Genomic DNA, 24,775 nt, shown 5'->3' on the forward strand with positions numbered 1-24,775 from the left:
TTTGGCAGGGAGGGTTTACCACCTTACCTATTCAAGTGAATGGACAGATCCCCCATTTGCTTGAAAAAGGAAGGGGAAAGTCCCACCCTCCACTACGCTGGCTAGGAATTTTAGGAGCTGCATCCAACAAATATGGAGAGTTCCAGGGTGGAAAAGTCTTCTTTAGAGATAGTTAAATCCCCCCATTCCCTCATTGCTCCTGAGGGGCTTCCGCAAACATGGAAATTGGTTAAGATGTGCATTAGAAATGCTTGACCTGAGCAGTCATGGGTACCACTGCAATCAGATGCAGAGTTACAGAGGCCAGTGGGAAAGCTGGCAACGCTAATTGAATATCTATGGCAAATCTGGAGTGGATGGAATGAAATATTCTGTCTCAGTTTTAATCATTTAGTAAATTGTACATTGTAGTTATTTCCCTTTTTCTCATAATGGAGTGTTTCGGGAAACTTTTCCAGGGACTGTTTCCTCTGGAAGGATTTGAGGGCCATGAAAACCCACCCAGTCACTTTTCAGAGGTGCTCCAACCTACTTCACAAAGTTGTTGTGAGATTTGTGGAGCACCATATACACTGCTATTACTTCTTTTGATGATGGGACAGACAGACGGACGGACGGACACGGACACACACACACACACACACACACACACACACACACTGTGGATATTGCTAACCAGATAGACACTGCATGTCTCTGGTCAGATATTATGAAATGTTGACCGCTACTTTTCAGTTTATATGAAACATTGACTACTAGATCTCCAATACTCTTAAGTATCCTCTCAGCAAAAGCATATTTTCCACAAAACTTGCAGATGGGAATTCAAAAGGACAATTTTATCTCAACTTCAAACACTCTTTGAGGAATATGAAACGTGTCTATCTGTATACATTTCAAATATTTCTAGGCTGCCCTTCAAGATGGGAGTTCCCCCAAAGTAGCTTACAACAATGAAGTTTGTATAATAACGATCGCTGAAGAGCAGACATTCCTAAAAACAACCAGCACCAACATAATAGAAACCCTACAATGCCATAGCAGCTACACCCCTTTGATGCATCCTTTATACTTCTTTCAGGTGTTTCTCTTGCGAGGCAGCCATGGCACCTGGCTTTTCTCTCCTCGGGCTCTTGATGGTAGTGGTGGTGTTCCTACCGGGAGCCTACGCCCCCGACTATAAGACGTTCCTAAGGCAACACTACAATAATCCCAAGAGCAACGTCGGGAACCGTTACTGCGATACCATGATGCAAAGGCGTGGCATGACCAAACCAAACTGCAAGGCTGTGAACTCCTTCGTCCATGCCTCCAAGAAGCAACTCAGAGCTGTGTGTGCCAAAGGAGGGAAACCCTACGGCGCTGGGCTGCGGCGTAGTAATAGCAAGTTCTCCGTCACCACCTGCAAACACACCGGTGGTTCCACCCGCCCGCCTTGTAAGTACAGGCAGAACAATTCGCAAAGATACATCGTTGTCCGTTGTGCCGGCGGATTCCCTGTTCACTATGATGAAGGTCATATTTAACAGCATTTGAAATGCACCAATGGAAAATGTTTCACATTCTGATAATTATGTCATCCCTTGCTCTTTCATCCATTGAAAATTGTTATTTGAGTCATAAAACTATGGCTCATAATGTCTAAGCCTTTGACTTCTAGCTTCTACTTTACTGTACTTCAAAAAAAAAAAAAAAAGCAGAAAAAAATATATATTCCTTTCGCCATTTCAACCTTACACTCTTAATTATGCCAGAAATGTCTACTGTGCTGGAATAAATTGCGGAAAATGTGTTGCATTACATTTTGAAAGTCTGGCATGTCTTTTTGTGTATGTTTTCTCTTTATCCCCTTTTGGCATTATCCAAGGGTGGGGAGGTGGGAGTTCCCAGGGGGGATCATCATTCCCACTCTAATGGTGATTCTTTCCCCAGCAGTGATTTCCAAGTAAGGCATAGTTGGCTGCTGCTGTTTATGGCAGAAGTAAAGCTAGTTTTAAGCAAGAAAAGATTGAGGGGTGGGTGGGTTCGAAAATCACTGAAGTCATTGTTATTTCTCTAGATAAGAAACCAACATGAACATTTTCTTTTTAGATTTTCTCCCCTTCCCAAAATTTCTAAATTTTCTCTTTTCTTTTTACCTAGGGTGACCCTATGAAAAGGAGGACAGGGCTCCTGTATCTTTAACAGTTGCATAGAAAAGGGAATTTCAGCAGGTGTCATTTGTATATATGGAGAACCTGGTGAAATTCCCTCTTCGTCGCAACAGTTAAAGCTGCAGGTGCCCTGCCCTCTTTTAAATCTGGTCACTCTAGTATAGCTCCTGCAGCTTTAACTGTTGTGATGAAGAGGAAATTTTACCAGGTTCTCCATATATACAAATGACACCTGCTGAAATCCCCTTTTCTATGCAACTGTTAAAGATACAGGAGCCCTGTCCTCCTTTTCATAGGGTCACCCTACTTTTACCTGAACACAGACACAGAGAGAGAGAGAGAGGTGTGTGTGTGTGTGTGTGTGTGTCATATTCTGATTCCCCTTTTTATTTACAAATCTTCAACTATATTTTCCAAACTATTTTTCAGTTGAGTTATCCAGTCAGCATTTTTGACATTCTTCTCTATGTACAATGGGTTGTTGTGTGATTAGGCACCACAATTCGGAGCTTCCAAACCTATGCAGTGATGCACTAATTTCCTTCTGGCCATTTATGCAATGAAACTTTTGCTCTTGTCCATTCTCTGCAATGTTGGCTCATAAACAAGCCAAGAGGGAGGACAAGCCAGGGAGTGGTTCCAAGGCCTCTCAGTCCAGTTGCATCCTTGAAGGTAGGCAGGATCTACACGACTGCTTTATACCAGTTTATAACAGTATTGACAAATGTTGGGGGCCATGACACATTCCATGTACCATTTTCAAACTGTTTTCAAGATGTTATATCCTGCTTGGTGTGTAGGGTGACCATTACTGGGAAACCAAAAAAAAGGACACCCAGTGAGGGCAGAGGAAAAGCAGCTTTCTAGGGATTCCGGAAGTACATCATTCCCCCACCACCCTAATGGCAGCCACCATGAGGGTGGTGGGGCAGAATGAAGTGGTCCCCAGAAAGAACACTTTCCCTACCTCTGCTCCAACGAAAGCCTTAAAGGGATTGGTTGATCAAGCACAAGCTTCATGCGGAGGCTTGCCTTGGGCCAGGCCTGGAGGAGGCGATCCTTCAGAAAACCTGTCCCCAAACCATTTAGGGCTTTGTACATTAATATCAGAACTTTGAATCGGACCCAGAAACAGACTGACAGCCAGTGCAGATGGGAAAGTACTAGCATAATATCATTATTTTTAATTTTTTAAAATGTTTTATTTTAGATATAACAGAAAATGGAATGAGCAAAAATGATAACAAGTCTTTACATTTCAAACTTACACTAGGTCCTTTGTATATTGATAGTAAAACTAATTCTGGATGGCACACACTCATTTCTCTAGTAATAACCATTACTTCTCTATGTACTAACATCCAGAATCCCTGTATATGTGGACAAGTCCACCATAAATGAAAAGACATGTCTTTTTACCCCGCAGCCTCTCCAATAAAGGGGGCTGCATGGTGAAGTAGTATCCAGCAGCTGTATTGGTGTGCGGTACCATCTGTGCCGTAATAGTACTGGCACATATGACTGCATTGGCCAGTCCTGTTAACAATCTCACTGCCCCATTTGGGAGCGGCTGAAGTTTCTGGAGCATTTTCAAAGGCAGCCCCACATATAAACCCCTGCAGTTATCCAGTCAAGAGGTTACCAGAGTATCGATGACTATAGCTAGGCTACCTCCCTAGTTGGTATATAAGCCAAAGCTGATAAAAGGTGCTCCATTCCATGGAGTTCACCTGTGGTTCTAGTCACAATGCTGGATCCAAAAGCACCACAAACTACAAACCTGAATTTTTAGGGGATGTGCAACACCCTCCAGAACAGGTTGAATATCACTTAGCTGGGCAGAAGAACCACATGTTAACAGTACCTGTTGATACTCTTCGATCTCTTTGAGGCTTTTGATACCATCAGGTATCAGGATTGTCTGGATTGTTTATTGGCCCTCATCCAGTCCATTAGCACACCCAGGCACTGATTCAGAACAGCCACTGCCTCACCTGGATGTGATGAAAAGGTGTGATAGAGCTGGGTGTCATCCGCATGTTGATGACACTGCAGCTCACACCTCCAGATAACCTCTCCCTGGAGTTTCATGTAGATAGTGAACACATGGGAGCTAGAATACAGCTCTATGGAATCCCACACATAGCTGTACAGGCACAGAGCAATTATCCTCCACTACAACCTTCTCGAATCAGCCATCCTATTAGGAGTGGAACCACTGCAACACAGTGCTTCCAATTCCTAACCCAGACAACCTATCCGGAAAGGACACCAGGGTTGATGGTACCAAAAGCCACAAAGAGGTCCAAGAGAATCAACAGGCTCATACTCCCCACATGGTGACCAAGCCAGTATCCATTCCAAACCCAGTCCTAAAGCGCAATTAGAATGTGTCTAGATAATCAGTTTCATTCAAGAGCACCTTAAGTTGGCCAGCAGCTACACCCTCAAGCAGCTTGCCCAAGAAGAGGACGTTGGGTATTGACCTATAGTTGTTAATATCATCTGGGTAAGACTTTTTCTGGAGTGGCTTCATTACCACCACCACCACCACCACCCCGTTACAGAGGCCAGCATCACTCCCTCTTTCAAGGAGAAATTTACAACCACCAGGACCCACCTTTATATCCCCTCCCTATTATATGGAATGAGCCCCAAAGGCCAGAGTCAAGCACACAGGTTGTCATCTGGACACGGCCAGGTGCTTTCTCCACATTCTCAGGCCTCAACAACTGAAAACCATCCAATAACACTGAACCAGACATTACTCCGGACATGTTAATGCTCTTCAACTGTTAACATTCCAATAATTTCTTAATACAGCAAAAAAGAAGAGAAGGGGGGCCTTGATTCCCCAACCAAAGTCAATAAATATGGAGCCTTGATTGTGCACAGACACAAAACGATGTAAAGAGCCCCTAACACTAATCCTATGAAATGCTAATAATTGCAAATGACATGCTAGCTTAAGGTGAAAGCCTGTGCTTTGCCAGTGGGAAACTGCTGTACCAATAGGCCAGCAAAACACAAGAAGAGAAGCTTTGATTCCCCAACCAAAATTAAAACCATGGAGCATTGATTGTGCACAGACACAAAACAATGTGACAAGGCGGTAAATAAAACTGTAGGATCAAAATATCCGAGATGATAAAAACCATCACGTGAGATGATTCCCATTAGGGGACTTGGACAGCAAGCGACATGGCTCAGGGTCTGAGATGTTCCAGATGCCGACAACACAGTTCAAGATTAAAACCTTGGGTTCAATCCAGATTTCGGTGCATGTGACTGGGCTGGTGGAAGCAGAATTCTCAGCGGCTTCCTCCCCATAGCAGCCCCTCCACCTCCTGCAAATGCTACACACAGGGTTGGGGGACCGTGCTGAAAATGGTGAGTTGTGCCGTAGCGGGAGGGGATCTCCAAGAACTAGACAGAGGCAGAGTGGAGAGTTTCTGTTCCCAGAAGGCAGATCCTGCATTCTCACCTCATTAAATAGGAGAGTGCAGTTGACTAGCTTAAGGTGCTGCTATCACCTGGGCTCCTTCACCATCTAACCTCAAGACCGGTTTGACAGGCTGGAGGGAGCCATGCCCCAAGGGCGGTCGTTTCCCAGCATTTGGCTTTAATTGAGAGCAAGCACTACCGTTTCCTCATTGCTCTGTTGCTGGAACAGAGCAAGACTCAGCCACCCTCTTCCTCATGTGAGGAAAGAAAACTGCAAGCTACAAAACAATAACATCCGTTGCCATTGATTGTCCTCATCTTTGCCAGTGTGATTAAAGCGGCAATGCGAAATGCACATCCTAGGGAACCAGCCCCTTTGGACACCGTGGGATCTACTTATGAGTAGACATGCTCCACACAGGCCCAATTGGAGCGGAGGAGGGGAAAGTGTCTCATTCCCACGCACCCCACTGCTCCAGTCGGTGCCTTTTCTACCATGTCGGTGAATGACCCGCGTTCCCTTTTAAGGCCTTGATGGGATCAGTGAGGGGGAATGACGTGCCCCTGGAAAGCATGTCATTCTCCCCACACACACACACACACACACCATGCCAATGGTGGCCTTAAAGGGGGAAGCATTCCTGGGTGTCAGGGGGGATTTTCTGTAATTTTCTATAATGTCCGGGAATGACACGCTTTCCCCTAGGTCTAACACACTTTGACAGAATTTAAATCATGGTTGCCTGATCGATTTAAGTCACAATAGTTTACCACTGATTATTTTTGTTCCATTAAAGATGCGCTCTTTGTGATCTGTATAAGAAAAATCAGACCGGCATATAAGACAGGTAGGGCCTGTTCACCCAAAGCCGTGGTTAGGTCACTAACCATTTTGCAGCAAACGGTTAGTGAGGATGTTTGTACCATGGTTATGTAGCCACCATGGTTAGGAATGATTCACCCAGCAGAGTAAGTCATGGTTCACAGGACACGCTAAGCCATAAAGTTTAGCTAAAAATACTTAACCACCATGGCTTAGCATATTCTCTGAACAGAGCCATAGATAACTTTGAATGGAAGGTCATGAAGTTAGACTCTGCTGAGATGATTATGATTATTATCTTCTTCTTCTTCTTCTTCTTCTTCTTCTTCTTCTTCTTCTTCTTCTTCATTTCTATACTGCCCCATAGCCAAAGCTCTCTGAGTGCAGAGTTGAGTGCAGGGATGGGTTAGAATTTCCTTTCAATTTGTTTTTGATATGAATTTACAAAAATTCGCAAAGATCTCCATATTCAGGATTAAAAGAACTTGAATTTTTTTAAAAAAAATGAATATGAGTAAAGCTAAAATTGACGGATGGATTCATCTAGGCCCAGGGATCTGAATGCTTAGCTCTTAAAAAGTCTGGGTTTGAATCTCAGTGGATTCAACCCTATTAGGGTTGAAACATATATTTTTTCCTGACAGCTTCTTCAACTTTAACAGGTGTATGGGAGACAATTACATCAAAGTCCTCTCCATGCTGGGAGTACCTATAATCTCAAATGGGTAAATCTGATTATAGATAGCAGTTGAAAGTATGAAGGATTACTGGTTGGACAGGAACAAATTCAGTTTCTATTAGATTATTATTATTATTATTATTATTATTATTATTTATTTATTTATTTATATAGCACCATCAATGTACATGGTGCTGTACAGAGTAAAACAGTAAATAGCAAGACCCTGCCGCATAGGCTTACAATCTAATAAAATCATAGTAAAACAATAAGGAGGGGAAGAGAATGCAAACAGGTACAGGGTAGGGTAAGCAGGCACAGGGTAGGGTAAAACTAACAGTAGAAAGTAACAGTAGAAGTCTGCACAACATCAAGTTTTAAAAGCTTTAGGAAAAAGAAAAGTTTTTAGCTTGTGGCCAAAGCACAAATCTGGATGACTCTTGGTGATGGCTGATGCCTACAAGACTGGAGGGGGCTTAGAGTGGATCACTGGCAGAGCTAGAGTCAAGGGGTTACAAAAAGTGGAAGCAATTCCACTAAATTTGCCACACAAACTCCTGCCTTGCAAGACATAAAAGTTGGCCAGGCAGTCTGGCTTAGCATTTTAAAACATCCTGTCTTTTGCCACACACTGACCACAAGACAGTTTTAATATCCTAGAAGGAACCCAGTAGATTGACAATATGAACATATTCAAAACAATTACTTTAAATTAGTGCTACGCTCTCCTGTTTCGTTTGATAACGTTCTCCACACCCAGGGAATGGCTTCTCCTCAAGGAAAAAAAAAATGGGCAAGATTTCTCCTGCAGTTGTTTCTGAGCTAGAAGAACTGTCCTGCCAATCACATTTTTTATTTGGGAATCATGTTACTGGCGGGTGATGCACCGCAGTCTTGATCGGCTGCAAAGCCAGTCAACGGGAAGCAGCAGACCAGAAAGCCATGCCCCTTTAACTTGGCCGTATCTTAGGGTGACCCTATGAAAAGGAGGACAGGGCTCCTGAATTTTTAACAGTTGTATTAAAAAGGGAATTTCTGCCATTGTGTCATTTGTATATATGGAGAACCTGGTGAAATTTCCTCTTCATCGCAACAATTAAAGTTGCAGGTGCCCCGCCCTCTTTTAAATCTGGTCACTCTAGTATAGCTCCTGCAGCTTTTATTGTTGTGATGAAGAGGGAATTTCACCAGGTTCTCCGTATATACAAATGACACCTGCTGAAATTTCCCTTTCTATGCAACTGTTAAAGATACAGGAGCACTGTCCTCCTTTTCATAGGGTCACCCTTCGTATTATTTATTTATTTATTTTATTACATTTATATACCACCCCACAGCCAAAGCTCTCTGGGTAGTTTACAACAATTAAAAATAGTAAACATTAAAAGTATACAAAAATTTAAAAAAACATAAAAACAGTATAAAAACAATCTCAGTATCTCTTTTCCCCAAACATAGCAAGCATTTGGTGGGTTCCCAGCTTTGGGGGAATCCGTCCTTCAATTCTCAAAGGTTGAAGTGATTCTCATAATGCTCAATTACTGGCAGTCGGAGCTTAAAATTAAAACATGGAGGCATATTTGGTCTTTTGGTCCTATCCCTTTTGCCCCTCCCAAATTTACCTTCTGCACCGCCCTCCACTCAAATGCGCCTCCTAAAGCTCCTCTGAAATTAGGGTAACCCTATGAAAATGAGGACAGGGCAGAAGGCGGGATACAAATATATACTGTATTTTGTAATTGTGCTTTTAAGCTGTTGGTTGTTTTATTGTGGTTTTAATTTTTGTGAACCACCCAGAGAGCTTTGGCTATTGGGCAGTATAAAAATGTAATAAATAAATAAATAAATAAATAAATAATGAAAAGGGAATTTCAGCAGGTATCATTGTTATGCATGCAGCACCTGATGAAATTCCCCCTTCATCACAACAGTTAAAGCTGCAGGAGCCCGGCCCTCTTTTGTATCTGGTCAAGAGGGCACCTTTAACTTTTGCGATGAAGAGCAATGCATAGCAATGACACCTGCTGAAATCCCCTTTTCAATACAACTGTTAAAGATACAGAAGCCCTGTCCTCCTTTTCAGTTTACCTAACCACATTCTCCACACCATGCATAATTTTGTACCATGGTTCCCCTCTTTTTTTTCTCAAGCTAAACAATCCCAGCTGCTGTAGCCTCATAGGGGAGATGCTCCAGTCCCCTGATAATTTTAGTTGTTCTTCTCTACATTTTTCCAGCTCTACAATATGTTTTATTAGGTGTGGTCACCCGAACCCTGTGCATGTTTACTCATAAGTAGATCCCACGGTGTCCAAAGGGGCTGATTCCCTAGGATGTGCATTTCACATTGCCGCCTTAATCACACTGGCAAAGATGAGGACAATCAATGGAAACGGATGTTATTGTTTTGTAGCTTGCTGTTTTCTTTCCTCACATGAGGAAGAGGGTGGCTGAGTCTTGCTCTGTTCCAGCAACAGAGCAATGAGGAAACGGTAGTGCTTGCTCTCAATTAAAGCCAAATGCTGGGAAACGACCGCCCTTGGGGTATGGCTCCCTCCAGCCTGTCAAACCGGTCTTGAGGTTAGATGGTGAAGGAGCCCAGGTGATAGCGGCACCTTAAGCTAATCAACTGTGCTCTCATATTTAATGAGGTCAGAATGCAGGATCTGCCTTCTGGGAACAGAAACTCTCCACTCTGCCTCTGTCTAGTTCTTGGTGAACCCCCCCCCCCCACTACACCACAACTCCCCTTTTTCAGCATGGTCCCCCAACCCTGTGAGTAGCATTTGCAGCAGGTGGAGGGGCTGCTATGGGGTGGAAGTCACTGAGAATTCTGCTTCCACCAGACCAGTCACATGCACCAAAATCTGGATCGAACCCAAACATCTGGAACATCTCAGACCCTGAGCCATGTCGCTTGCTGTCCTGGTCCCCTAATGGGAGCCCTCTCATGTGATGGATTATATCATCTCAACCATTTTGATCCTACAGTTTTATTTAGGGCCTTTTCTCATTGTTTTGTGACTGTGCACAATCAATGCTCCATAGTTATTGATTTTGGTTGGAGAATCAAGGCCTCTCTTCCTCTTGTGTTTTGCTGGTGCATTGCTACAGCATTTCCCACTGGCAAAGCACAGTCTTTCACCTTAAGCTAGCATGTCAATTGCAATTATTAGGATTAGTGTTATATGGGATGTGGGATGTGATTCTATGCACATTTCACATGTCCTGCTGGATACTAGTAGCTTTTGGCATCTTCCATGATGAAAGATGCAACATGCCACCTGCATACATGTGGCCTCCTCTGACCATTCTAATAAATGATGACTTTATTATTTAAAGTTTTAAAGCATGGACGGGGAACTTCTGTGGCCCTTCATATGTTGCTGGACTACAGTTCCCACAAGTCCCAGCCAGCATGGCCAGTAGGTAAGGATGATGGGAGTTATCCAAGATCCTGCAGGCTAATCCCTATTTTCAAAGCTGGGTGAGTTCTAGAGCTTCATCCCACATACCTGTTTCCCTCAAATTATCCCCTACAGTGCTAAGCTGTTGCCGTTGTTGTTGTTGTTGTTAGCTAAATCACACCCTGGGCAGCAGCGTTCCTAAGATCTTTTGCATACCAGGAAATGGGTTTAAGGGGCAAAATGTAAAAAAAATCATTAAAAAATCAATGGATGTCCCAATCCAATTCAAATTTGGTGTGCTTAAAGCTCTCCTTAATATCTATTACTGTGCCAATTTTGATGTCTTTATCTTTAAAACTTATGCAGATGTAAGCATTTGTTTAATTTTTCTGTAAACATATCAAATCCTGCTCCTCCGCCCCCAGTGGCCGCTCGGAAAACAACAAATGATTCACTCAAAAACTAGTACCAAAATACCTAGATTCTTTTCCCTTTATAGCACAATTAAAGCAGGATGCATGGGAGTACTTCACAATCAAAGCAGATTATAAGGTGGGAAACGTCAGAGTACTTCACAATAAAAGCAGATTATAAAATGGAAAACTTCGGAGTCCTTTGCCCGCAATTAGCAGTGATTGCACAGTATAACGCTGGTGTGATAAAGCTCCTAGAAATCTAGTCCTCGTGCCCCCTCACTTTTTTTGAAAATTGCAAATTGCAACACAATTATTACTTCTTCAGAAGGGACCAAGGTACAGGAGCCGGCCCTACCATGAGGCAGAGAAAGGCAGTCGTCAGAGGTAGCAAATGGGCAGCAAATTGTTAGTTATTTGCCTTGTTGTTATTGTAGTTCTGCTGCCATAGAGTGGGAGAGATGCATGTGGCATTTCCGGCTACATGTACAAATACAATTCAGCTAACTTTGGGCACTATTTTCCCTGATTTGGGTGGGTAGGGCAACGTTGGCTGCTCTGCCTCAGGCAGCAAAGTGTCTTGGGCTGGCTCTGCCAAGGTTCAGCATTGGGCAGGATCTGCACTAGCTTAGAACTAGCTCAGCAGAAAAGAAACATTATTTTTGTAAAGGGCCTTAATGAAGCCAAAGTCTTAATCATGCACAGAACTCTTCTATTTTGAAGAAGAATTCTATGAAACTTTAAACCTTGTTGGCCCACGAACATAATGCAATGAATATTACGTCATCCGAACCAACTATGTGGATTTCTACTCTGGATTCCTGCTGTTGTCCATATTCTGATGCTCTGGGAATCAGAAGGTATTCTGGGAAAGGAAGAATGATCTGATTTGAAAACAGAGTAGCACACTTGAGTCCATTAACTCTCCCATTTATACTCTCCACTCACACACTTTAATTCTAGTTTTTTAAAAAAATTCTTAGGTCAAACCAAATCATATTAAAAACAAAATACTTTGGGTTACTTGTCTTAGCAATCAGCCATCTGGTGTCTTAATTCTGGCTAAGATACCAAGCAAGCTTTTGGACAGCAGAGGACATGAAAGGGCCCTCTTGCAAAACCTTGTAGAGTAGGGCTGTGCACGCCCCCCAAATTAATCTTGGAGGCCATTTTGAAGCCCTCAGAATGGCCCTGATTCAACTCAGGACTGAAGCCGTGGTGAGATTCCCCACCCACCCCGAGGTGACTCGGCCTTGCTGGTTCCTGGGTGCCAGCCACAGAGCCGGCACCCAGGAAAGCCGGTAGCAAGTCTGGGCAGTAGTCCATTGGACTCCTGACTGACTGCTCCCTCCCTCCCTGCTCCTTAGCCACCCCCCAACCCAGAGCCGCTGCCACTGGGACTTGGCCGCTCACCTGCCACCACAACCCCACTGCTGCATCGCCGCCGCCATCTCTGCATTGCCACCACCACATTGCCGCCATCGCCCCATCACTGTATCATCGCTACTGCATCACTGCCACAGCCAGTGCTTTGCAGCCATAGATATAAAAACTACAGAAACCCCACAATATCTTGAAATCACAGCCTGCTTCTCAGGAGGATGTCACATTTCCTGGTTGCAGTGGCAGTGTGGCAGATGGCAATGGGTGCAGCAATGCAGTGGCAGCAGTGATGCAGTGGCAGGGGTAGGTGAGCAGGGAGAGGGAGGTGAGTCCGATGGACTCATGACCAGCCTTGGGCCAGATTTCACGGGACGGTGGGGGGAAGGCCCCAGCACTGCTCCAAAGTGGCCTGAGGTGCCCCGAAGTTTCGGAGCTGACCTGCTTTGGCATTGGGGTGCCTCGGGCAGACCAAGAACCAACTCAGAACTGAGGGAAGGCAGGCCGAATCAGCCTGCCTCGCCTCAGTTTCAGAGATTCACCCCGAAGCAGTGCACAGCCCTTATCGGAGATTTTGGGCTCATCTACACCAAGAAGGATATTCCACTATGAAAGCGATATATAAAAGGCAGGAGCCGCACTACTGCTTTATAGCAGTACTGAAGTGCACTAACGACTGTTGGGGCCCATTGAGACATACTATATACTGCTCTCATAGTGGAATATCCTGCTTAGTGTAGATGAGCCCATAGTCTCATTTACTTATTTATTGCATTTATATACCGTCCCATAGCCAAAACTCTTTGGGCGGTTTACAAAAGTTAAAAGCAGTAAACATTAAAAACAAATATACAAAGTTTAAAAACATAAAAAGCATAAAACCAACAGTATCCTTATAAAAGGATACTTTAATTTGGTACAGGTCAGCTTCCTAGGTTTTCTCAGCAGGGTTGGAGATTTCATAAGTATGCCTGGTGCTCCTGTTGAAACCGAGATCACTCTGTGAAATGCAGAGATGACTCAGGAAGGTGACGTGATCGCTCCTTCTAAATAGAGTCTGCCCTGCTGCTTGGCCACCCTTTGGGGAAGTATGACCCTGTTGATTCTCTTGGACCTCTTGGTGGCTTTTGATTCCATCAACCCTGGTGTCCTTCTGGATAGGTTGTCCGAGTTGGAAGCACTGTGTTGCAGTGGTTCCACTTCTAATTGGATGTCTGATTTAAGATGGTGGTAGTGGGGGATTATTGCTCTATGCCTGTAGAGGGATTCCATAGGTGTGGGATTCCATAAAGCTGTATTCTAGCTTCTGTGCATTCACTATCTACATGAAACTCTTGGGAGAGGTTATCTGGAGGTGTGAGCAGGGGTGTCATCAACATGTGGATGACACCCAGCTCTATCACACCTTTTCATCACATCCAGGTGAGGCAGTGGCTGTTCTGAATCAGTGCCTGGGCGTGCTAATGGACTGGATGAGGGCTAATAATCAATCCAGACAATCCTGATACCTGATGGTATCAAAAGCCTCAAAGATATCAAAGACAATCAACAGGTACTGTTAACATGTGGTTCTTCTGCCCAGCTAAGTGATATTCAACCTTAGGGTGACCATGTGAAAAGGAGACCAGGGCTCCTGAATTTGTAACAGTTGTAGAGAAAAGGGATTTTCAACAGGTGTCATTTGTATGCATACAGCATCTGGTGAAATTGTGTACCCTACCTTATGCATTGCAAGAAGAGGCGGCGGAGGAGGAGGAGGCCGCCCCTCGCGGGGACAGGATAAAGAGTAAACCGCGCCTGGCGCCTTCGCTGGGCAAGCAGCTGCCGCCCACCTACCCGCCGGCCTCCTTTTGCCGGCGAAAGAGTCACCCGGGGCCCACCCGGGTCGGAGAGCTTCACGGAAGAAGCTTCCGCCGGCTTCCGCCCGGGTCATAGAGCTCGGTGGAAGCTGGTGGCAGCTTCGCTTTGTAGTTACCTTAACCATGTTCAGCTGTGGTTAACGCTAACCACATCTGGGATGCTTGCAGACAACACTTTTAACCCTTTTATGTAGGGTGACCCTATGAAAAGGAGGACAGGGCTCCTGTATCTTTAACAATTGCATAGAAAGGGGAATTTCAACCTGCTGAAATTCCCTCCTCATCACAACAGTTAAAGTGCAGGAGCTATACTTGAGTGACCAGATTTAAAAGAGGGCAGGGCACCTGCAGCTTTAACTGCTGTGCCGAAGAGGAAATTTCACCAGGTTTCCCATATATAAAAACAACACCTGCTGAATTTTCCTTTTCTATGCAACTGTTAAAGATACAGGAGCCCTGTCCTCCTTTTCATATGGAGAGGCCACCAGTGAGGGAGGAAGCAGCAGCCAGGCACCTCTCCACCGTGCCTAGCTCCAGCTGAGAGCCCCCTCCCTCCTGCTGTCAACTGTAACTGCTGAACTTTGCAACTAAGGGAATTGCAGCAGGTGTCAATTGAAGTGGGTGAAATTCCCTCTTCATCACAACAGTTAAAGCTGCACTAGCTATAGTAGAGTGGCCAGATACAAAAGAGGGCAGGGCTTCTGCATCTTTAACTGTTGTGATGAAGAGAAAATTTCACCTTCTTCAATTGACACCTGCTGAAATGCCCTTTTCTATGCAACTGTTAAAGATACAGGAGCCCTGTCCTCCTTTTCATATGGTCACCCTATAAACATTCAAACAGCCAGTGGCCATTTCAATTTCCTTATGGAAACTCCTTCCCTGCTTCTCCCCCTTTCATGGCTTTTGTTTGTTTGTTTTCATGTTGTATTTCGTGAGTGGGTGAACTAGTGATATCCACATACCACCTTTACTCACAATAGATTCCAAGTCAGCTTACAACAAATATCAGATTCTTATTCTTCTTCTTCTTCTTCTTCTTCTTTTTCTTTTTCTTTTTCTTTTTCTTCTTCTTCTTCTTTTTCTTCTTCTTCTTCTTCTTCTTCTTCTTCTTCTTCTTCTTCTTCTTCTTTTTCTTCTTTTTCTTCTTCTTCTTCTTCTTCTTTTTCTTCTTCTTCTTCCTCTTCTTCTTCTTCTTCTTTTTCTTTTTCTTCTTCTTCTTGTTCTTCTTCTTTTTCTTCTTCTTCTTCTTCTTTTTCTTCTTCTTCTTTTTCTTCTTCTTCTTCTTTTTCTTCTTCTTCTTCTTCTTCTTCTTCTTCTTTTTCTTCTTCTTCTTCTTTTTCTTCTTCTTCTTCTTCTTTTTCTTCTTCTTCTTCTTCTTCTTCTTCTTCTTCTTCTTTTTCTTCTTCTTCTTCTTCTTCTTCTTTTTCTTCTTCTTTTTCTTCTTCTTCTTCTTCTTCTTCTTCTTTTTCTTCTTCTTCTTCTTCTTTTTCTTCTTCTTCTTTTTCTTCTTCTTCTTCTTCTTCTTCTTCTTCTTTTTCTTCTTCTTCTTCTTCTTTTTCTTCTTTTTCTTCTTCTTCTTCTTTTTCTTCTTCTTCTTCTTCTTTTTCTTCTTCTTCTTCTTCTTCTTCTTCTTCTTCTTCTTCTTCTTCTTCTTCCTCTTCTTCTTCTTCTTCTTCTTCTTCTTTTTCTTCTTCTTCTTCTTGTTCTTCTTCTTTTTCTTCTTTTTCTTCTTCTTTTTCTTCTTCTTCTTCTTCTTCTTCTTCTTCTTCTTCTTCTTTTTCTTCTTCTTCTTCTTCTTCTTCTTCTTCTTCTTCTTCTTCTCCACCACCAAAATGCATTATCCACTTTTTATTATAAAACAATCCAAATACAGAGTACAACTAATAAAACACCTTTTCAATCTCCCCCACCTCCTTTGATTGCCTCTCTTTTGTCATTGTTGTGGCAAAAGAATGAGACCAAACAATGGAAACCAATTTTATGAGGGAAGAAAACTTTCAGGAAATTGGAGGACAATCTGCCAAGACATTTGGAGCTGTTGCCAGTTGCAGTGGAAGCACACACACAAAACTAGAAATCCTTACAAAAGAAGCAAGAAAACTGAGACTGAGGCCTTAGCTAGACCTAAGGTTTATCCCGGGGTCATCCCTGTTCATGTAAATGACACACAGGATATCCCGGGAGCAGGCAGGGACGACCCCAGGATAATCCCGGGATAAACCTTATGTCTAGCTAAGGCCCTAGTGGTGCAGAATTTATCCTGCATGTGGAGAAATTTGGCAAAATTCTATCCCCAATTTCTCTGCCCACAAAAACGGTGGAGAATTTCAAGAGGCCCTTTGCGCACAGCTCTAGATTTAAAAGTATTTTAAATGCACTGATCCCAAATGTTTAACATGCTAATAATTGTGCCATTTCATGCTCTTCCTCTAGTGAAAATCGTGCTTTGACTTATTAATAATGTGGGTCATCTTGTTGAGCTCTGATTTGCTGTCATTTCTTTTCTTCTGTGTTACTGTAATTTTTATTTTTTTAACATTCATTTAGCATGCATTTTCAGTAGGGGTGTGCACGGACCCCCCGCTCCGCTTCACTTGCAGATCCGCCATTTTCCGGATCGGGCCGCTCCGCCCCGCCCCCGCTCCGCCCACTTCCGCTCCGCTCCGCCCGGAGCTCCGGATCCGGATCTGGAGCTCCGTTTCCCTCCCCCATAGGCTTGCATTGAAAGCTAAAAAATTATACAACTTTTTTTCTGTTCAAGTTAGAAACCTCATGTTTGGCACCATGACACCTCATGGGGATATACACACGCATGCCAAGTTTCAAAGCAATCCCATCATCCCCTGATTTTTGGCGAATTTTTGAAAATCGGGCACCCCACACACACCATCCCTGCGAGGTGGGCAGGGGAGGAGGGAGGGAAGGCAGGCAGGCATGCAGCTGGCATTTCTGGGGGCATAAGGAAGTGAGCCAAGGATAAGCCAGTAATGCATATAAAATGGAATAAATCAATCAATAAACAAAGGAGGGGTGGAATTAAAAGAAGCAGTGTTGCTCAATAAACAGCAAGAAGAATTTTTTTAAAAAGGCTATATCTGTCTTTTACCAGCAATAGGGGGACGTGCCCGGGGGAGGGGGAAGTAGCTGCCAGTTCAAGACAGCCACCAACAGCTCTGAGAAGAAGTAAAACGCTCACTTCAACTCATAACAGGCATTGCTCTACCACTGAAAAGTGACCATTCACTTCAACTCATGATAGGCATTGCTCCACCGTTTTACTCTCTTTGGAAGGCTCTATGGCCTTCCAGTGCAGGAGAGAGTGGGGGCACGTCCACGATGAGATGCCCTAGGGGAGCTCATCCCCTTGCACCACATCAATTCAGTTGTTCACCAAGGTTAGGGTGGGGAGCAGTGCTGTGTTTCTATCTCTTATTCTTGGCTTAGTATATGATTTCAGGTTGTGTTTGTGCATTTGGTGGGGCTACTGTGTTAAAAAACACGGGGAAAAGCCCGTTCAGATGAAGAAAGAGAAGTTTCCCAGAATCCCAAGTTACCTGTTTTGCCTATGCCCTCCTCCAACTTTGGGATCATCATGACCGGGAGCTGACTCTGCCCCTCAGCCCTTTGAAAAAGGTATTTTTCCCGCCGATTTTTTAAAAACTTCTAGCCCGCGACCCGTACGATGCAGAAAGTTGAGAGTGGTCTCAAAATGACCCCCATCCACGACTCTCTGTGCACAAGAATTTTCAGAATGATAGCTTAAACCCCCCCCCCAGTTATCCCCGATTCTTTCCCTCAATGCAATCCTATGGGCGAAAAGCCGAAAACGCAGTTTGAGCCGTGCGGTTGACCCGATTTTCACAAAAACATTGCACGTGAAACACAGCACGCAGAAAGTTGAGAGTGGTCTCAAAATGACCCCCATCCACGACTCTCTGTGCACAAGAATTTTCAGAACGATAGCTTAAACCCCCCCCCCCCAGTTATCCCCGATTCTTTCCCTCAATGCAATCCTATGGGCGAAAAGCCGAAACGCAGTTTGAGCCGCGCGGTTGACCCGATTTTCAAAAAAATATAGCACGCGACACGGACAACGCAGAGAGGTGAGAGTGGTCTCAAAATGACCCCCATCCACGACTCTCTGAGCACAAGAATTTCCAGAGCGATAGCTTCAAAAACAACGTAGTTATGCGCGATTATTTGCCGCAATGCAATCCTATGGCGAAATGTTTTCAAGATGGCGACCGGAGCGCTCCGCCTGAACTCGGAGCTCCGAAAAATGGTCGCTTCTCTTTGCCTTGCTTCTAGGGGGTCCACGGTCCGCTCCTACTCCGCCTCTGGGTAAGGCGGAGCAGGCCAATCTGCTACTGCTTCTACGCTCCTAATCAGAGCGGAGCACATCCCTAATTTTCAGCCTTACAACAAACATAGCAAAAACACATCTTTGAATATCTTACGTTTCATTTCTTTAACCCAGCAATGTCTACTCTACCAGAATAAACTGGGTAAAAGATGTTTTGTATCATTTCAAACATATGGTGTTTCATTTCATTTCTGTTTCTTTTTTCTTTTCTTTTCTTTTCTTTTCTTTTCTTTTCTTTTCTTTTTCGGCATTATCCAAGGGAGTGAAGCCAGGATTCAATTGTGTATGAAACTGTGTGGAGATATCTCTCATGTTACCCCTCCCCCATGGTTCTTATTATTATGTGAGAGGTTCCTAGTGGTGATGGGGGGGTCACCCACTCCCCCACACAGTGACCCTGTTCAGATGACACACTAAGCCATGGTGGTTAAGCACTTTGAGCTAAACATTATAGTTTTGTGTGTCGTGTGAACCATGACTTAGCTTGTCATGGGAACCATTCCTAACCATGGTGGCTACATAACCACAGTTGAAGCACGCTCACTAACCATTCGCTGCAAAAGGTTAGTGGCCTAACCATGGTTTACCATGTTGTCTGAACAGGCCCACAAAGAGTGATTCCTTTCTCATCAATGTTTTCCAATTGAGGCATTGTGGACATGATTTATTTTAGCAAAGTCAGAAAGGCTCACCCAATAATACATCACAGCAAAAAAATGAATAAAACACAATGTAGCTAATCAGAGGCCAAGTTAAGAAATTGAAAACCGGTGGGTAAGAATTTGACAAATTTTGGATTTCACTTTCATGGGAGCTTCTAGGTCCCAGATTCCCTGAGCCTTGCTCTAGTCCCTTGATCATTTTAGTTGCTCTTTTCTGCATTTTTCCAGCTCTACAATATCTTTTATTAGGTGTGGTCACCCGAACCCTGTGCATGTTTACTCATAAGTAGATCCCACAGTGTCCAAAGGGGGTGGTTCCCTAGGATGTGCATTTCACATTGCCGCCTTAATCACACTGGCAAAGATGAGGACAATCAATGGCAACGGATGTTATTGTTTTGTAGCTTGCAGTAGTTTTCTTTCCTCACATGAGGAAGAGGGTGGCTGAGTCTTGCTCTGTTCCAGCAACAGAGCAATGAGGAAACGGTAGTGCTTGCTCTCAATTAAAGCCAAATGCTGGGAAACGACCGCCCTTGGGGCATGGCTCCCTCCAGTCTGTCAAACCGGTCTTGAGGTTAGATGGTGAAGGAGCCCAGGTGATAGCGGCACCTTAAGCTAGTCAACTGCACTCTCCTATTTAATGAGGTGAGAATGCAGGATCTGCCTTCTGGGAACAGAAACTCTCCACTCTGCCTCTGCCTAGTTCTTGGAGATCTGCTCCCACTACGGCACAACTCACCTTTTTCAGCACGGCCCCCCCAACCCTGTGAGTATAGGGTGACTATATGAAAAGGAGGATAGGGCTCCTGTATCTTTAACAGCTGCATAGAAAAGGGAATTTCAGCTGGTGTCATTTGTATATATGGAGAACCTGGTGAAATTCCCTCTTCATCACCACAGTTAAAGCTGCAGGAGCTATACTAGAGTGACCAGATTTAAAAGAGGGCAGGGCACCTGCAGCTTTAACTGCTGTGATGATGAGGAGGAAATTTCACCAGGTTCCCCATGTATACAAATGACACCTGCTGAAATTTCCTTTTCAATACAACTCTTAAAGATACAGGAGCCCTGTCCTCCTTTTCATATGGTCACCGTATGTGAGTAACATTTGCAGGAGGTGGAGAGGCTGCTATGGGGAGGAAGCCGCTGAGAATTCTGCTTCCACCAGCCAGTCACATACACCAAAATCTGGATCGAACACAAATTTTTAATCTTGAACTGCATTGTCAAAAGGGCTGTGCATGGACCCCCTGATTCAGTTCAGACCCCAGTTCAGACTTCCGAACTGGGCCCGATTCAGGTTGGTTCAGACGTCCCCCTTCTTCTGTTCGGATGTGAATCCAAAGCAAAATTTGGACCTCCGAAAGAAACACCTATAACTATTATATTTTTACTGATAGAAAAATGAAATTTGGTGAGCTTACGGATACCTTGGAGATGCTCATGTGTGCCTAATTTGAGACACATCTGTGTAGCGGTTGTGTCACTCTGATTTTTTAAAAATGTAATTTTTCAGGCAATCCAGTCATTTCAAAGTGCTCTAAGTTTCTCATTTTCAAGAGATACACTTGTAGCTTCGGCAACGTACAGATGCCATATTGGTAGTCATGTGTGCCAAATTTCAGACCTTGCAGGGCCCCGGTTGTCGCAATTTCCCCCCCCCCCCCAAATATGACATTGTACAGGAAATCCAGTCCTAATTCCAACTTCAAAGTGCTCGAAGTTTCTCATTTTTCCAGAGACACGCATATCACTTGGGCAACTAGTACAGATGCCCTTTCATAGATGATCCTTTCAGGGTCCTTCAGAGTTAAGTTCCCCCAGGGTAAGCCCAGCCAATAATAATCATAATTGTCACAATAATTGTAAAAATGATGATGATGAGCCAGCATGATTCTTATGAAGTTGTTGAAGAGGTTTCACTCATGATGGCAGCAGGACGTTCAAAATGCAGCCACCTTTACATGACGAGGCAGGACTATGCCCATGAAGCACTGGGAGCAAGCCCATCTACATCTCCCAGGCACCATCAATGGAAAAGAGGCAGGCTACCCCACGACGTTGGCAGAGACATGGGCACAGAGGCCACGAGGCAGAAGGCAGAGAGCAGGCAGGCAGGCAGGTGCTAACGTGATGCACGAGTAAACAATGCATCCATGGGGAAGTTCCACCAGATGCGGTTACACTACAATGTGGGCACAGAGGGCAGAGAGGCAGGCGGGCAAGTGCTAATGTGGGCAAGTTGCACAAGTAAGCAATACATCCATGGGGAAGTCCCACCAGATGCGGCTACGCCACAACGTGGGCAGAGAGACAGGCGGGCAGGCGGAGGCAGGCAGGAAGGTGCTAACGCGATGCATGAGTAAGCAATACATCCATGGGGATGCGGCTACACCACAACGCGGGCACCCAGCCAGCCAGCCAGCCAGCAGCCAGCTCTGTGGGCACAAGTAAGTGAGCCAAGGATTGCTTAAAGTCTATTCAAAGCCAGAAACATAAACCAACCCAGCGAGGTGGGCACAGCACTGAGAGATGCTTTTGCATCTCCTTAATAATAAGAGCTAGCCTAGTAGGAAGAGAAAACCTTTGGCTTTCTTCCTTCAGAGAGTTACTGAACTGCCAGTATTAACGGATACCCAGGAAGGCCAACAGACCAAGAGAAGTACACCCCTGGTTGTCACCTACAGCCTCCAACTGAAACGGATCATCAGTGAACTCCAACCCATCATCAGCAGAGACACTTCTCTGACACAACCCTTGGAAGGCAGACCACTCCTGGCATAAAGAACACACACACACACCAACAGACCTCAAGTCAAGCAAGGAAAAATACATCTAACCTGTACTTAACCATGCTGCACCTGAAATAGGTGAAGTCAATGAGTATTTATTTATTTATGTATTTATTTATTTAAAGTATTTATACCTCGCCCTATATCACTAAGATCTCAGGGCAGCGTACAGATAAAAACATACATTATAAAACAATAAATATACACAGTTAAAAACAAATTAAACCATGATCCAAGTTTATTTATTTATTTATTTATTTATTTATTTATTTATTTAAAGCATTTTCATAGCCTCACCATTTCTGGCATCGAGGCGCTTTACAATAACACATAAAACAATTCCATTAAAACCCTCAACCCACATTACAACAATCCCATTAAAACCCTCACCCTCAAACCATTAAAAGCCCTCAAACCATTAAAACAATATATAATTTAAAAGCAATAGATACAGTTAGAACAGTTAAAACAATGTGCCAGTGAATTTAACCATCAAAGGCTTTGTCAAAAAGTCGTGTTTTTACTTGGCGTTGAAATAGTAGCATGAGCTGATGCAGCAGGAGGAGATCTACACAGCGTAGTGAAGGCACTTGCGTACGCCTGCAGTGCGCCCTGAAACTCTTTTTGTAGATCCTGCCCTACCTGGCCAGAAGAGATGGAGGAGGAGGCCACGGCGGCGGCCCCGCATCGCCCCTCGCGGGTGGCTCTTTCACCGGCAGCAGGAGGCCGGCGGGGAGGTGGGCGGCGCCGGTGGCAAAGCCGCCAAGCCTGGAAACTTTTTGCCCTGTCCCCACGAGGGGCGATGCGGGGCCGCCGCCGCTGCCTCCTCCTCCGTCTCTTCTGGCCAGGTAGGGCAGGATCTACAAAAAGAGTTTCAGGGCGCACTGCAGGCGTACGCAAAAGTACGCATATTATTATTAAAATAATAATAATAATAGAAAGAGCCTGCATGACTCTTCCTATGCAGTTGTACAAGAGTTACAGGAGCCGGCCCTACCATGACGCCGAGTGAGGCAGTCGCCACAGGAAGCAAATGGGCAACAAATTGTAAGTGATTTGCCTTGTTGTTATTGTAGTTCTGCTGCCATAGAGTGGGAGAGATGCATGTGGCATTTTTGGCTACATGTACAAAAACAATTCAGCTAACTTTGGGCACTATTCTCCCTGATTTGGGTGGGTAGAGCAACATTGGCTGCTCTGGTTCAGGCAGCAAAGTGTCTTGGGCTGGCTCTGCCAAGGTTCAGCACTGGGCTGGATCTGCACTAATTTAAAACTAGCTCAGCAGAAAAGAAACACTATTACTTTTTGTAAAGGGCCTTAATGAAGCCAGAGTCTTAATCATGCACAGAACTCTTCTATTTTGAAGAAGAATTCTATGAAAAATTAAACCTTGTTGCCCCATGAACATAACACAATGAATATTACGTCATCCGAACCAACTATGTGGATTTCTACCCTGGATCCCTGCTGTTGTGCATATTCTGATGCTCTGGGAATCAGAATGCATTCTGGGAAAGGAAGAATGATCTGATTTGAAAACAGAGTAGCAGACTTGAGTCCATTAACTCTCCATTTTATACCCTCCACTCACACACTTTAATTTATTTATTTTAAAAAATCTGCTAGGTCAAACCAAATCATATTAAAAACAAAATATTTTGGCTTAACTGTCTTAGCAGTGAGCCATCTGGTGTCTTAATTTTGGCTAAGATTCCAAGCAAGCTTTTGGACAGCAGAGGACATGAAAGGGCCCTCTTGCAAAACCTTGGGGAGTAGGGCTGTGCCCGCCCTCCTAATTTACCTCAGGGGCCATTTTGAAGCCCCCAAAATGGCCCGGATACAACTCAGTGCTGAAGCTGAGGAGAGATTCTCCACCCACCCTGAGGTGGCTCGGCCTTGCTGGTTCCTGGGTGCCAGACACCAGCTGGCATCCAGGAAAGCCAGTAGCAAGGCCGGGCAGGAGTCCATTGGACTCCTGACTGACTGCTCTCTTCCTCCCTGCACCCTTGCCACCCCTTCGCCACCCCCCAACCCAGAGCTGCTGCCGCTGGGACTTTACTGCTGACCTGCTGCCACCCCCCGACTGCTGCATTGCTGCCACCATTGCCCCATCATCACCACCACCGAATTGCCGCTGTCCCCCCATAACTGCATCACCACTGCTGCATCGCCACCAAAACCAGAAAAAACAGTGTCCTCCTGAGAGCCAGGCCGCAACTTCAAGATATAGCGTGTCTCTGTTCTAGTACATCTATAGTCGCAAACTATGGTGGCCGTAGTTTGCAGCCATAGATATAAAAATGCAGAGACCCCACGATACCTTGAAATCATGGCCTGGTTCTCAGGAGGACGTCGCATTCCCTGGTTTCAGTGGCAGTGTGGTGGGTGGCAATGGGTGCAGGAATGCGGCAGCAGCAGTGATGCGCTGTCAGTGATAGGTGATTTAGCCCGAGGTGGTGCACAGCCCTAATTGGAGATATAGTCTCATTTGGTACAGGTCAACTACCTAGGTTTTCCCAACTAAATGACCACAATAATGAGACTGCTACTAGATACAGTTGAGACCATGTATTAAGACGTTATTGGATTGTTTATGGCTGAAGAGCAACACTTTGCAAATATTGAAAGCAAACATTCCATTTTGACTTCCATCTCTTCAGCATCTCAGCTTCTTGAACAACCCTGATCAACAGGGTTGGAGATTTCATAAGTACATCTGGTGCTCCTGTTCATTCTGTGGAATGCAGGGATGACCCAGGGAAGGTGACATGATCACGCCTTCCAAACAGAGTCTGCC

General features: G+C 44.5%; 2 protein-coding genes across 2 annotated transcripts in view; one reads left to right on the forward strand and one right to left on the reverse strand.

The window, feature by feature from the left end:
* Window positions 1-24,775, reverse strand: part of SLC39A2 (solute carrier family 39 member 2) — a 378,852-nt gene that overhangs the window by 75,503 nt on the left and 278,574 nt on the right. The gene's annotated exons all lie outside the window — the stretch shown is intronic.
* LOC134405710 (angiogenin-2-like) lies at window positions 1,104-1,526 on the forward strand. The gene has a single exon (XM_063136955.1). It carries the CDS (start codon window positions 1,104-1,106, stop codon window positions 1,524-1,526), a length of 423 nt encoding a protein of 140 aa, XP_062993025.1.

The sequence above is a fragment of the Elgaria multicarinata genome, chromosome 11 (genome assembly GCF_023053635.1).
Source record: "Elgaria multicarinata webbii isolate HBS135686 ecotype San Diego chromosome 11, rElgMul1.1.pri, whole genome shotgun sequence".
NCBI classification, from domain to species: domain Eukaryota; kingdom Metazoa; phylum Chordata; class Lepidosauria; order Squamata; family Anguidae; genus Elgaria; species Elgaria multicarinata.